General features: G+C 48.0%; 1 protein-coding gene across 3 annotated transcripts in view; it reads right to left on the bottom strand.

The window, feature by feature from the left end:
* AUTS2 (activator of transcription and developmental regulator AUTS2) overlaps positions 1-14,544 on the bottom strand; it is an 89,202-nt gene that overhangs the window by 14,394 nt on the left and 60,264 nt on the right. Inside the window, exons 3-9 of one of the 3 annotated variants that reach the window (XM_058680767.1) lie at positions 12,510-12,984; positions 11,097-11,350; positions 10,075-10,316; positions 8,068-8,112; positions 4,914-5,009; positions 2,466-2,537; positions 1,332-1,361 (exon numbers count right to left, since the gene is read on the bottom strand). In XM_058680767.1, the coding sequence (XP_058536750.1) occupies positions 1,332-1,361; positions 2,466-2,537; positions 4,914-5,009; positions 8,068-8,112; positions 10,075-10,316; positions 11,097-11,190 (579 nt within the window). In that variant the 5' untranslated portion in view covers positions 11,191-11,350; positions 12,510-12,984. The remainder of the gene's footprint in view (positions 1-1,331; positions 1,362-2,465; positions 2,538-4,913; positions 5,010-8,067; positions 8,113-10,074; positions 10,317-11,096; positions 11,351-12,509; positions 12,985-14,544) is intronic. The other 2 variants (XM_058680766.1, XM_004587018.3) reach the window with 2 other exon arrangements.

The following is a 14,544-nucleotide window of genomic DNA, read 5'->3' as shown; positions in this document are numbered from 1 at the left end:
GAATCCTACTTTGTCTCTGTCTCTCTCTTCTGGTGCCAGCTGGCAGGCCTGGCAGAGTAGGAGGACCTACTTAACAAATGCTGCCGTGCTCTCATGCAAATCAGCCATTCAGAAGAGCTAATTAGAGAATGTGCGTGAATCAAATCAAAACAAGAGAGGGGACAGAACCCACAGTAACCTCCTCCGGTGTCATTTTTAACCCCCGGGTGGCATCAAGAAATGCCTCCCGTTTTTTTTATTCATGACTAGCGACTGCAAGTGCTTCACCAAGAGTTGACTGCCACTCATGATGGTTGCCAGACAGTTCTACGTTCAAGAAAGGACCTACTTCCTTCTACTGTCTAGGTCTCTACAGGTCTCAAGTCCTTCCTGCCCTCTGGGAGTCTGCGCGTCTCTCGCGTTGTCTCACACCTCATGAGCAGCAGCAGGGTAACTGCAGGTGCAGGGCAGAGACACCTTGCTCCCACTTGAGACCCACAGCTCAGAATGGATGCTCCGTATCAAGAAAACCCAGCCCCCTTCTGCCGTGTTGGCTTCTATACTAAGGGGCTGTTTCTGAAACAGTTACCGAGACCCCTGCAGACTGGGGTCAGTTCTTTTCTCTTGCACTGAAATTCTGGGCCATCCAGAATCACAAATAGTACACGGCCTCATCCCGTGAGCATTTTTTCTCCCTTCGCAGAACTCAAGCCATCTGCTCAGATGCGGTAGGAACGGACTGAGTAGAGCATGGTCTATCCGCTCAAGCTTTGTGTCGGGTCTGTCCTCCACTCTCTCCCCCGTTATCAGCATTCATTCTCAGGACATTTGCCAGCCCTTCTCTGGATCTTGAGGTCATTTCAATTGGACAAGAGGTTAATAAACCCATGTTTATAGCATCATCCTCCTATACAGAGAAATAGGTCAACTCTCTACATTAAGTCACCACCTCTCTCCATGCAGAATGGGGAGCCGCCAGCCAAGATAAATGAAGTTCAACATGGCTTTGTTTTGTTTTGTTTTCCTGCACCCGAGAGATTAACTTCAGCCCAGAAGTTGAGCCCTTTCTTCTTAACTTCCTACTGGTCAAAGCCTTACTCGGGCAAGAGAATCCGAGTTTTCTGTGCTATAGAAGAAACTGGCTTGGAGTCTCCTGACACTGAAATCAAGTTAATTTAGGCCATTTTCAATCACATGTACCTGAATTAAAAAAAAAAATGCAAGCACCAAGGCTCTAAGGTTTTATTCTAACACTTCTATGGCTTACTTCCTTGTCATGGAGTTGTATTTTTAACCCACCAGGAGTCAAAGGGAGGTTGCAGAACAAGTTCTAGAAGAAGAAGCGTTCTTACCCTTAACATAGGTCTGAAAGGATCTGTCAACTGTGAAGAGAAAATGACAACTTGGTTACATGCCTGTCACTCAAACAATTGCTCTAATTAACAAATTTGTAGTGCTTCATTAGGAGGGGAAATTAAAATGTTAGAATTTTACTTTTAAATGAAGGCCTTTCAGAGAATCATTAACCCATTTTCACACCATCAAAAGTGCTAAGTGTCCCCTCCCCCACGGCAGGAGCCTCCAAACATAGAGACTGACAAGTCCCCGGGCAAGCTCCATCAGAGGCAATACGCCCTGGGGCAGCAAGATTGGCTCCCTGTATGTATGTGTGACACACAAGAGGAGCTGGCCCCTTCCTGCCTGGCCCACACTGAATGGGGAGTAAGGGACTTTGGTGTCCTGGGAAGACTTGCAGGACAAGTGGGCTCTCTTTACTGACACACCCTGAACTCTCACATTACTGACGAGTAGCGGCGGGTTCCAAGAAGTGCACGAAACATCGCAAAAATACATTGCATTCTTGAGTCACTGTAAACACCCACCCAACCCTGGCCGTCCGTTTCTGACTGCCCTCACTCTAGTCATTCTTCATTCACTCGAAAGAGAAATAGGAAGAACCATCAATGGGCCAAGGTCATACCAATTTCCAAGTCTTTTTTTGGAAGTTGGTTGCAGTACACGTTATATATAATGGATATCTTGCTTAGCTCTCCAGCATAGCAGGCTCCCTAACACATTAAAAAGAGAGTCCAGAGGAGCTGTATGGTAAGGCCACATCCTGACCCCAACCAGAGGGGGTGTGTGTGTGTGTCTCCTGACTTAGTGTCTTTCCACTCCAAACGATTCACAGCTCTCTTTGGAGTGAGAAAAACTTAAGGAGTTGCACGCAGAGAAAACCAGACAAGTAGAAACCATCGAAGCTGCCAGCGCCTACATTTTGGGTAAAGATCATAAGCCATTCCCAGTGGCTAGCCAGTCCCTTTGGGGACGTGGCTGTGACAGAGGGCCACTGGCCTTGTCCTCCACAGACACGAACAGCACCTGCTCCCATAGCACGCACCATGCAAAGTGTGTGTTCTGGACAGGGACAACATGTGCCCCTCTGCTCCTGGGGTTACCTGAGACAAGGCTGACTTAGTACATACCCTTGGGTCCTTTTGGAGTAAGGTGTGTGGCACCGTCCCCGGCCGAGCAGCGACATCAATAGGGTTGGATGTCTACAAATGAAAGAGGACACGGGTTAGGAAGCACAAACCATCAGGAAAGGCCCTGCCTTCTACTCTGAACCACGGACATGAGCCTGTGTCAGGCTCGCGCTGGTGGCTTCTCACAGGGTCCTGACCAGGGATCAGCCTCCCTGGGCAAGGACAGGTACAAGCAGAGGCAGCCCCCAGCAGCTTTCATGCAGAAAAAAAGCACAGAGCAGGGAGAAAAGCCACACACACACACACACACGCGCGCGCGCACGCGCAACTGCAGCCCACAGCCTCCTCTTCCTCTTGGGGAACCCATAGCACTGACTGTCATCGTTTGGTTGCTTTATCACTGAGCATTGCAAGAAACGCTTAAGTGAACATTATTATAATTTGCAGTATCAGGTGCCTCTCATCAGAATAACTGAAAGCATCTTTGCAGACATTAGGCTAACTCTCTACATTTTAACGGGTGGATAATAACAAGGAATTACCACTCCGTAATTACTCATTAGCGGTGGTGGAAAATGGGACAAGAGAACCCAATTTAGGGACCACCCAGATCTGCTATTAAATGATTTCTCTGGTAATTCTGCCTCGTCTGTGTTATTCCCTCCACTATTCTTAAATATCACTAACAATATTAACCTTCTGTGTAAGGCTTTTGTCCTCTGAATTAACAACAACAAAAAGCCCACTTTGGGCGCAGTCACTACTTTCCATTAGGAAGGGCTTCTAGAAAAACAGCACCAGTTATTTTATTTAAGAAATCGCAACTTTTGTGGGTCCCTCCCCATCAGCAAGTGAACTCATTTGGAAAAAGAGCTCAAGTTTCAGCAGTAAGCCTGCCTACAAGGCGAGAGGAGTGGGGTGGGATGGGGGAAGAGAATGAAAGAAAGCAAGCAATCAGCTGCAGTACAACTAACAATTAGGCTGGAGTTGTTAACAGCCTGATTTGCATACATATGAAGAATTCTGTTAATGAGCTGCATTCTACATATTCAATCAGTAAGATGGCCTGGAAAGGCCCATTTCAACACCAGCAGAGACAATTTCTTGCCCAGATGTAGTTTTCTGTGTGATTGGATAATTGTGAGTGAGGGAAATGGCCTAATTTATTAAATGACCCACCAGCCTGTTTGGGGATCCATCAGAGGCCGGTGGCAACCAAAGGGGACAGACCACAGCCTTGGGGGAGCTCTGAAGATCAAATGGAGGAGGGGAGGAAGGGGAAAGTTGTTGAAAAGTCACCATTCTTTTATCTCAAGATAGGAGGGATTTTAACAGGGTCACAAAGCCTGCTTGCATACCCGAGACAATTCTAGGGAGGTGAACGCGCCTGGGAGGAGTGGCCTTCCAGGCCTTCCCTGGTTGCCCCCTAATTTCTCTCCTTGTTTCTACTTTTAAGGTAACGTGGCTTTGGAAAAGTAGTACGCGTTCATCCTGGGAAAGTCTGGTCCCACACTGCACGAGATGAGGGAGAGAAAAGAAGCCAAACCAAGCGGAAATCAACACAGCAAAGTATCTTATGCTACACCCCGAGAATGGTTACCAGTGGAGGAATTTCGCCTCTGTTTTGTGTGGAAGTCAAATGGGTGGGGAGGCTGTGTACAGATTTCAAAAGGTGAAGTACTCTGCACAATTACTCTTCAATATTGATCTGTGGCGCAACTTGAACTGCACTGACCTTGGCTACGTAGAAACTTCAATATATTGCAAATGGCAATAGGTCCAATTCCCGCTAGGATGTTAGTAACTGAGAATGCCTTGACTGAGGCAAGTGGGGTGGGAAGACAGAGTTCAGAGGGAGGGAAAAACATACCTGCAGGGAGACAGGGCTCTGGAGGGAAATGAGGGCACAGTGAAAACGTTCCTTCCTGGACACCAAGAACAGGCTACAATGTTAGTGGGGCAAGCCTCATCCCCCAGCCTCTTCTGTTACAATCAATACGCAGCTTTGCATCTCTGTTAATATCCTAGCCTTTGAGGACAACTTGGTGCACATGTGTCTGACATTTCACAGAGTTCCTGACCAGTGAACCTTAAGGTCTACAGTATTGGCAGGAAATATATATATATATACATACATACATACATATGTATATATACACACACACATATATATAAATTCCGCACATTTTAAAGTGCACAGCAAATCTTAGCTCAACTGAGATTACATGGGTATTGCTGATTGAAAATTGAGGTCTTTTTTTTTTTTTTTCCCTTGCTGAGGTTGAAAACAATCGTCTCATTCTGATGCCCACGGTCACTTTGGATCTGACAAATTCAGTCGCGTTGCGGGCAGGGGGAGGGGGAGGGTTGCAGAATCCACCTGCACGCCTGGCCTGGGGCTCCACTCAGAAACATGCCTGTGTGTGCTTCCGCTGTAAGGCTTCTTACCTTCGGCTGAAATGCTCCTTGGAGTGAACCAAAAGGGCCAGTGGGTGGGATCATAGGGGGTATGCCCGATACTGCAGGAGGATAGGAATGGAAGAGCTGTGGCCAGAGATGGAGAGGGAAAAACACGATTTTAGTAGGAGGCAAGTGATATATTCAAATTCCCTCCCCATAGAAAGACATCACATTAGCAAGCCAAGTAATCTCAGTTTGCTGCTATTAGTCAAGAAGCCATGATGAAATGATCACACAGATGTGCCACGGATGTTTCACTGCGAAAGTTAAAAGTAGTTCAGAATCAATCAGCCAACAAATGATGTCCCAGATGAGGACATCATTAGGAAGGGAGTTTTTCTAATTATTAATGGGTAAATTGAATAGAAGTCCTAAATGGTTGGAGATTTTAATGCATATCGAAAACAGGAGGGATGCTAAGCTAGATAAGATGCCCAGAAAATTACAAGTTAATTAAAAAAAAAAAAAAGAAGAAGAAGAAGAAAAGAGGGGGGTGGGGAAGAAAGGAAAAAAAAGTAAGTCTTCATGAGTGCTAGAACGTGATGCCATTAAAACTCAATTAGTACTTTTAGATTTCGATAGTTTGAGGAAATGACAGCATATTCACAATCCTTGCTCCATTAGGTTGTTCTAGAACTGGCAGTTTCAGAGGACAATTTAAATTTTCTCATCTAAGATGATGACAAATATCGGTGGAAGGGTAAAACTAAAGACTCGGCCTATACTTTCAACAGAGCTGCCGATTTTTCTGACAGATTCCGAGAGCACAGAAACCACCCGGCTCTACTGGCCAGTGACTGACTTACAGGCACTCCAACAGCATCTGTACTAAGCACATGAAGGCCTCCAACTTACAGCCAGTTCTAAACCAAACCAAAGAGGTCAAGGACAAGCTGGCTGGGGGCTGCTGAGGCCAGCTCCTTGATGTGTGGGTCTGACCACTTCATGAAGGGAGAAGAAAGATTCTGAAGCAAGGACAGGAGTTTTCTGGAATCACAAACTCAGGTGCAGTGGAGGGAGGCCTAGACAGCAGATACTGAAGACAACACACAGCTTCCTCTTTCTGTAACATTTTAACATTTCTCAGACTCGGCTGCTCTGGGTCCATGTACTTTGGTTATACCCCCACGCTCACAGCTGTGTGGTATAGCCAACTCAAAGCCATAATGGAAGCCTTTCCTAACGTTGGCTACTAGTGGTAATGACTGAAATTCACATTGCAGCAATGTTATCTGTTTGCTAGGCACATATATATAGATATTTTTTTTTTTCCTATTGGTCTCCATTTCATTTTGCTCCCTTCAATGATGCAGCAAAGGTTTTCAGACTAATTGATATTGAACTAAATCCACTTAAACAGTGATTGCAAGCCAAGTGCCCTCATTTAAAACTACTTTTAAGTCTAAAATTGTGTTTTAGATACTTGAGAGCATTGCATCTTAATTCCCCTTATAACATCCTAATCCCCAAAGCAGGGGAGAGACACTAAGTACCTCATGTATTATCCACTATGACTAATAACATGAAGGAACTCTCCCACAGCACACTTAGAAAGCGAAGTAATTAAAGACATGCCACAATAAAACACACTCCAATTTCTATTACTCTGCCTCCAGGTGGGCATTTCTTCTTTAATGTTTACAATTAAGAAAAAAAAAAAAAAGACAGAAAAGAAAATCCGGAACGTTCTTCCCATGTTCCTTAAGCCTCTGACCTCTTTTGAATAGAAACAGAACTCTTTATTCCCTTTTGGACTAAAAACCGGAAGCAAGTAAGTCAAAACAAAAACTTTCCAAAACTTCAGGGCTCCAGGCTCACTCTCCATCTTACACTCTGCGGACTGTACAGACAGAAAGGCACTCATTGTCTTTGGCCTTAAGAAGGAAATGGGAGCCACCTGTTGAGCCCACTCAACTTTCCAGAAGAACATTTTTGTTAGCCAGCCTTCCATTTAAGTCAGTAAAGTATAGATGAAGGGCAGAACACCACCATTCAGGGGACAGACCCAAAGAAGGAACCCACAGACCATTCAGGCTTTGCACGGCATTTTTGGAACACACTATTGGGCAGAACGACGCCAACTACCAAGTCCTAATTCCTTTGGGAAGAGGACTCTCTCACGTTCTTTCTAAAATAGCAGATAAGTCATTCTTGATTTCTCGTATCTTCTCGTTTCTGCACTTCAGCTTAAATACAGTCCTATCTGATACAGAGTGCGAAGGAAGAGTTTTTGCTAAGTCTTACTTCCACTCAAATGATAACACTATCAAAAAAAAAAAAAAATCAAAGCAGGAATAGTTGGTTATGGTCAATCAATGTGGCTATAAGTGGCTATGAGTTATTAACCTTCCTTTGGGGGGTTCATTAAGAATTATAAATAAACCACTGAGCAAAGAAACTTGCAAATTTTCAGATAAAAGCGATGCAGTATTCATCTCATAATCAAAATATCATGGTAAAATGTTCAAGAAATTTGTATCAAAACCAGTTCTTGTGTTACAGCTACTAAGCATATAAATGAGTTAGTGGACTGGTACCAATTTCAACTCTCCAATGTATTCTCAAAACTGCATAAAACAGGAATCTTTGAAAAAAGTATGAGTTCAAAAGAATGAGCTGTTTTGTTTTGTTTTTATTCTCCCCCAGGGAAAAACCAATTCTTGTCTCGATGTGAAGTCTTTTAATTGGACATTTTTTATTTTCACTCTCAGTAAAATCAGGAGCACAGCACCAGTCACAGGGAGGACAGTTGTTACAGCCAGCCTCCAGCCAACCCAAATCTTCTTTTTTTGGAAAAGTCAAAAGATCAGGGACTTTCCAGCTGGAGGAAAACAATTCAGTGATTCGCAGGAATTCTGTGCAACTGGCGTTTCCACTCAGATTTCAGGCTCTCCTAAGAACTCTGCTTTCAAGGGTTTCAGAAAGCTTATGATTTTTTGATTCAGAGGATGATACTGCATCTTTACCCAAAGCGAAATGCCACAAAAGCAAGCATCCAGAGTGACAAGGAGCGGAGGGGGGGAGGGGGGGAACTCTTGCAAGGATGATTAGGGAAGCTGCTGGTCACTTACTGATCTGTAGCAAGAGCACAAAAATGGAAAAGCGGTTACATTCAATGGGTATCGTGGGAACAAGGACTCACACTGTGCCGGTAGAATGGGTCAACTTTTGTAGGGTATTTGTCAAACTGCAAAGGGATCAAAGCAAAAGCTAGTTACTTCATCTGCATTTCTGTTCACTGCCCTGGAGGTAAGCCCTACAACAAGCCTCTTATCTGAAACCACTGGAGGGGGTGGGCTCTTGTGTCTCTAACAAGGAACTCCTGCAAGAGAAGGAAAGTGAAAACCCCCGCAGGGTACTAGGTGCCGTCCTGGATACCCTAACCAGACTGTCCATTATACTCCATGAGTGAGAGCCTGGGGCCAAGCTAACACCTCCTCTGGAGAAGATGGAGAGAAGTGAGCCTTCCCCCATTGCCAGAGCCTCCCCTCCACTTTGTCCTCAATTTGGCTGGAATGTGTTGTTCCCCAGGACACCACACCGGCACCTTGGCATCTCGGTTGGGCTTAAGGTCTTTCTCTCGGGCAGGACAACAGCCCACTACACTGCCTCCTCTACAGGGCGCAGGTGGCCTGCAGCTTAACTCCCTGTATTTTAATTGCATTTACCTGTGAAGCAGTCTCTAAGGGCCAGCAAAAAAACTTGTTCAAACCATCACGCCCTCAAATGCGTAACCCCGAGAAGTTCGGCTGGTCAAAATCTGTCATACATTGGTTTTGCTTTCTGGAGATTTGTCTCTAATATTTCCTAAATTAAAATCTAAAAAACGAATACATAACAATACATGATACTGTGGAACAGCCGGTTAAGCTGTGCCTGTGACTCTGGCAGCTCCTAGCGGAGCATGGGTTCAAGTTCCAGGTATGCCAGCTTTGACTCAGCAACCCCCTAAGGGCAATGGAAGATGCTCAAGTACTTGAGTTCCTGTCCCCATGGGGGGTGGGGGCGGGGACCAGAATGGAGCCCCTGACTCCTGTCTTGTATCTAACCTAACCCTGGCTGTTGGGGCCACCTGGGGCAGGGGATCAGGGTATGAAACAGCTCTCTGTGTGCCACTCTGCCTTTGAAACATACATGTATACATAAAAACTCAATTGAAGCAACAGAGGAGGAAGAAACAAAACAGCAGAGCAAGGTGAAGGGTTTCCTTTTAAAAACAACAAATTTAATTCTATTTTCATAGTGTCCACATTACTCGCTTTAAAATTGGGTATTGGGGTCAATGTTGTGGCAGAGCACGTGAATCTGCCATTTGGACACCGACATGCCATATGGGTGCCGGTTTGTGCCCTGGCTGCTCCACTTCCGATCCACCTCCCTGCCAATGTGCTTGGGAAAGCAGTGGAAGACGGTCCAAGCCCTCGGGTTCCTGCCATGCACAGAGGAGACCAGATGACACACCTGGCTCCTGGCTTTGGCATGGCCCAGTGTCAGCTGTTGTAGCCATCTGGGGAATGAATCAGCAGGTGGAAGATCTCTCTCTGTCTCTTTCTGTCCCACACACCGACTTTCAAATTAATAAATAAATCTTCTTTTAAAAGGCCAAATTCAAATATTACATTTAAAAAAAAAAAAAACAAGCAAATTCAGCACTCCAACACTCACTGTTAGAGATCAGACTGTAACTTGGGATGCTAGGACCCAGCAGTCTAATCTGGTGCTAGAAGTTATAATTCTGACTTAACTGAACAAAGCAGGTGGCCCCCAAGGCAGCTTCTCCCTGCTTCTCTCCATCAACCCCCACACTGGGACAGCCCCTATGTTGGCACTTGGTGGCAAGGCCCTACAGGTACAGTTTTATGCATGGTGATAACACAATATTTGAGAAAATCAAACAGCCCTTCAAGAAGTTACCGACTGATAACCAGAGGGCACTCTCTGAGAGCATCTAGGACAAAACCCACCCACTGTGCTGGACTCAACAATGTGGGCAAAGTTCCTATTCTGGGTCAGCTGGGCACAGATGGATAGGCCAAGGGAGCCCCCTGATGGCCAACACTCCCCACCCCATCTCCCACGGCTCCGGCTGCCCGACCCACCCTCCCTCTGGGCTGCATGAAGAAAAGAGTCGTGTTCTACTTATCCTCACATTTCTGCCTGGGGTACGCACCATGGGAGGTGCTGGCGTCGGCATGATGGCGGTGGGCGGGATGGCGTGGGGGAAGGGCGTGAAGGTGTGCTGGTGTGTGTGCTGGTGCGTGTGTTGGTGTTGGTGCTGGTGCTGGTGGAACTCGGTGCGCAGGTACGGCGGGGGGCCCAGGGAAGCCCCGCGGTCAGCACTCTGAGAGGCCAAAAAACGCGTGTTCAGTTCCTGTCGTAAGATGTCTTGCTCTGGAAAAGAAGGAAAAAAAAAAAAGGGAGAGATCATGACACCTTGTACTGCACCGGTCAATTCCTCCAGAATGGAACACGTCCGAGGGCCTTGCCAAGGGGGACAGTACAATAGCTGGGGACTTCTGGGGGCTGCAGGATCCCAAGATATATGAGGGGACAACCTGTGACGCAGAGGACACGGAGGTCCAGTCATCCCCAACCCCCTGTCCCATGTCCCTGTTTTCTTTCTGGCTTTGGCAACCAGGGACAGGCAGCTGATGGAGTGTGCAGCCACATGGGTGGAGCTGGAGTCCCAGCTTGGCCACTCCGGCTGAGCGAACACAGGTATGACAAACGACTTGCCGATCCGGGTATTTTTCTCCTCTGGGAGGTAAGGACAATGACACTGCTTTGTGTCCAATGGAGAGGGCACATGCTAAATGCCAGCTGTTGAGAGGTCATGGCTCTCTCCAAGGCCCTTGACCAGGGTCAATGGCTGCAGTGTAGCTCTCTGTATTTAGTGACCAAACACTAGACGACAGCTGGGCCATGGGCTTGACCGATCAGGGAGGACCTGAGCTTGCCCTCAAAGACCTGGGACCTCTCCTAGTGCCAAATCCAGCATTTAACTCAAACCTGGCCTTAACCTGCCTCGCCAGAGTGGCACTGGAATGAGTACTCGTGTCGGTATCTCCGGGTGCTGGATCTGGGCCCACGTTGGAGCCGAGAAGGAAGTTCCAGCATGTGAGTATGGGCCAGCTTGGCCCAGGAAGAGGGCCGGGGGTGAGGGGACCATACCTGAGTAAGTACTGCCGGCCGGGTGTCCGGGGACCTGCAGACTCCCTGAAGTCAGTGGTGGCGGAGGAGGCAGAGCAGTGGGAGGGGCAAACATATTGGGGTGATGTGAGTGTGCAGGGGGCTGGAGGGTGGGAGTGAAGCTGTGCAGGGGGCTGTGGTTGGGCAGGGAGAGGGGAAAGGGGGAGGCGGAGGGATGATGGGAGATGTGTGGAGGGGCGGCTTGAGTCTTTGCTGGGGTGCTGCTTCTGCTGCTGCTGTGTGGTAAGTAGAAGGGAAAAGGAAAAGGAAATACAAAAAGATGTGAGCCATTTCTTAACTTTAGGGGGACTAAAAAAAGTCCCCTCTGTTCCTGCGCAAAGCCACCTCACACTATCTGTCCTACCCTTTCCCCTTTAGAATCTGTCCCGCCAGCATACACAGGCTATGAGACACAGCCCAGTGCCAGCCAGGCTCCCCTGCCAGCGCGAGCCCCTCACTGTTGCTGCCACCTTGGCCCAGTCCTGAATATCACGGGGGCAGCTGAATAGACACAGCAATCATCGTGCTGCCTGTGATCTGTTACAGGGTTCTGAACACAGGTCCTGGATTCTCCCATCATGCTTATGGTCTGGACATCAGCATGTGGGAACAGGAGGGTTGGAAGAGGGCCTGGCCCCCTTAGGGGCAGAATCTGCCCCCGCCCCAGTCTGTCTGTAACTGTGCTACACAAGATAGAGCCAGAGTCGGGCCACGAACCACTGACGTCACCAGGCTCCACAAGAGCAAGGCAGCTGAGATGCAACAGCTCAGAAGGGGTGCAGGGCTGTAGCCTCCATGGCGGGACCACCAACGGGTGGTCCCATCCGGCCTTGCACACGTGTAGGGTTGTCCCTGTTCTGTTGGCCATTCTCCTCCAAGCTGCTGTTCAGATGCTCCTGCTGCATGGCTTGGCATCAACTGGGCAGGGCACAGGGGCTGGCCCTCCATGGTCAACAGCAGCCTGTCTCTTCACTGCCTCTCTGACTCAGGCTGAAGGCAAAGCACAGCACTCCCCAGGGTTGCAGGGGACCAGCTTTCTCAAACACTTCCTCCCCTGTCCCTTTTTTTGAGACTTTCTGGCCACCCTGAGTCCCATGGGGCACCCAGCCTTTGCCTCCTTGTTGGCATTAGCGCTCCCTAGCATCTGCCTTCATTTCTTATGCATTCTTCTGCAGGGCTGTTAAATTCTTCGTGCGTGCCCAGCACCCAACCCAACCTGTCCCAAGAGACCTCAGTTAGTCCCCAGGGCAAACCACAAGGGGTGTGTGTGTGTGTGTGTGTGTGTGTGTGTGCGTGTGTGTACATTCCTCCCCTTTAGCAATCTTGTACCCATGACCCCATGCCAGTTGGGAGGACAAGGGCAAGAGGCAGTCAGAAAGAGGCAGGTTGGCTCACCTTAAACTGTTGAGGCTCAGGCTACTGCTGTTGTAGGCTGACAGCGGCTGGGGGAGGCTCTGGGATGAAGGGTGGGCCTGCACAGGCGGGAGGTTCTGGTGGAGCAGCTGGGCTGGGGATTGGGGCCTGGGCGGCCTTTGCACCTGAGGCTGCGGGGCAGGCTGCAGCTGGGCCTCTGGGGGGCCTGGTGGTGGCTGTGTGCTTGGAGGCGGTGGCTGGGGAGGAGCCTCGGGACGCTGCACCACGCTGGAGTCCGGAGAAGCAGCTGGGCGTTGAGGCTCGGCCTGGGGCTGGGGTAGCGGTGGCTGTGGGCCCTGAGCACAGGGGTCTTTAAGCACCACGGGCTCAAAGATAGGCTCTTTGCAGCCGTCCTGGCTCTTCTCCTGGCTTCTCTCTAGACCCGATATCTTGGGGACAATGGGCCCGGCATCCTGGCTGTCATGGTCAGGGAGGGGGCCGACGCCCAGGTCCGGATCTACATGGGGGCAAAGACAAAACCACGCAATGTATGAATCTCCACAAGGCAGGAAGCAAATCCTGGGACTGGGGGACAGCTGCATTCCAGGGGGCTGCCCAGGCCACCAGGTCCAAATGGAAAACCAAATGTTCTCCTTAAGAGCCAGTCTTGCAGGAAGCTAAGCAGCAATAGCCGACAAGTTGATTTTCTTCCCTCCCTTCTTTCAAAACAAATACAGTTCTTGCATATACAAAAGCAAAGTGTTTTCAATATAGCAAATGAAGCAAATGTTATTTAACAACACACAGATGGTTTTTCTTGGCTTTCTCTTTTCTTCTCTATTTTCACTGAAGAGACACACTTGACATTTAGAAGGTTTTTTTTTTTCAGTCTAGCAAGTGCTAAACTTACAGTCAAAAGTCAGTCCTCCTAATACTCGCTATCCATCTCAGATCAAAGGTACACGGCGTGCACTTCTATCAAGTTCAATGTCAAGCACGCTTGCTAGGGCTTTTAAGGAATCCTCCCCCACCCCGCCCCGGGATCACGGTCAGGGTCTCCACCGAAGTCATGGCCAAGCGGCACAAATATCACACATTAGGTCAATATCTGTTATAAAGATTAAGCAAAAGTCTACAATTACTGGGAAAAACAAACAAACAAAAAACCCAGAAAACAGACACTCCTGTGTGACAAGCCACAAGGCATGCACTGTTCCAAAGGTCCAGAGATCTAAGTGCTATATCTATTACAATGGCTTGTTTGATGACCCCACAAGTCAAATTCCATAAAACTCACCACCGGAATACATGAAGGGCCATTATGGCATCCAATATAAAGGAATGGCCCCATTAAGAAGTAAGAATTTTTGTACACATCTGTGGGGAAATTACCTTCCCCACATTTGTGTGCCAAAAAGGCAGCACCCCTTTCTTTTATTACCATCCAGCTCAGAAACAGGCAAGAGAACAGGCTGTTCTCGGCAATGAAGGTGTCTTCTGGGTCTGCCAGAACAACCTATTCTGGGCAAAGACTTTCTCTTCCTATTTCCCCTTGTAGGCAAGTGTGAGAAAAAAAAAAGCCCATGAGGTTCTCCCTGGCTGTATTTATTTCTGTGGATGTACTCTTATATCTGTGTACTTGTTGTCATTTTTCGTCCTTGGAATCTATGTTGAAGTAATCCATTATTTTCAATGTTCTCTTGGTACAACACATCAAGCCCATAAGACACATGTGCGCAGAAATAAATGCTGGGTTTATAAACAAAGCACATGTTTGGCAGCCAGGGACTTGGCTGTCTTCAAGTGTCACAGAGCAGCCTGGATAGACACAAAGCTGCCTTCCACACACGATTCAGGTGAGAGAAGATACAGCGTCTCAAGGTAGTGCTGTTGACGAGTGACGGTAGATGGTATACATTCCAACTTGCACTCTCTGCAGTGCTGTCTTAAGCATCTTCTGGTGAGGCCAGGTGGGTAACAGCCACTTGCAGTACCCATATCCCACATAGGCACCTGCTGAGGCTCTGGCTGCTCCACTTCCCTTCCAGCTCCCAGCTAACATGCACTGGAAAAGCAG

This window comes from Ochotona princeps, chromosome 24, assembly GCF_030435755.1.
Source record: "Ochotona princeps isolate mOchPri1 chromosome 24, mOchPri1.hap1, whole genome shotgun sequence".
Taxonomy (NCBI): domain Eukaryota; kingdom Metazoa; phylum Chordata; class Mammalia; order Lagomorpha; family Ochotonidae; genus Ochotona; species Ochotona princeps.
This window is presented reverse-complemented; position numbering and strand designations above follow the sequence as displayed.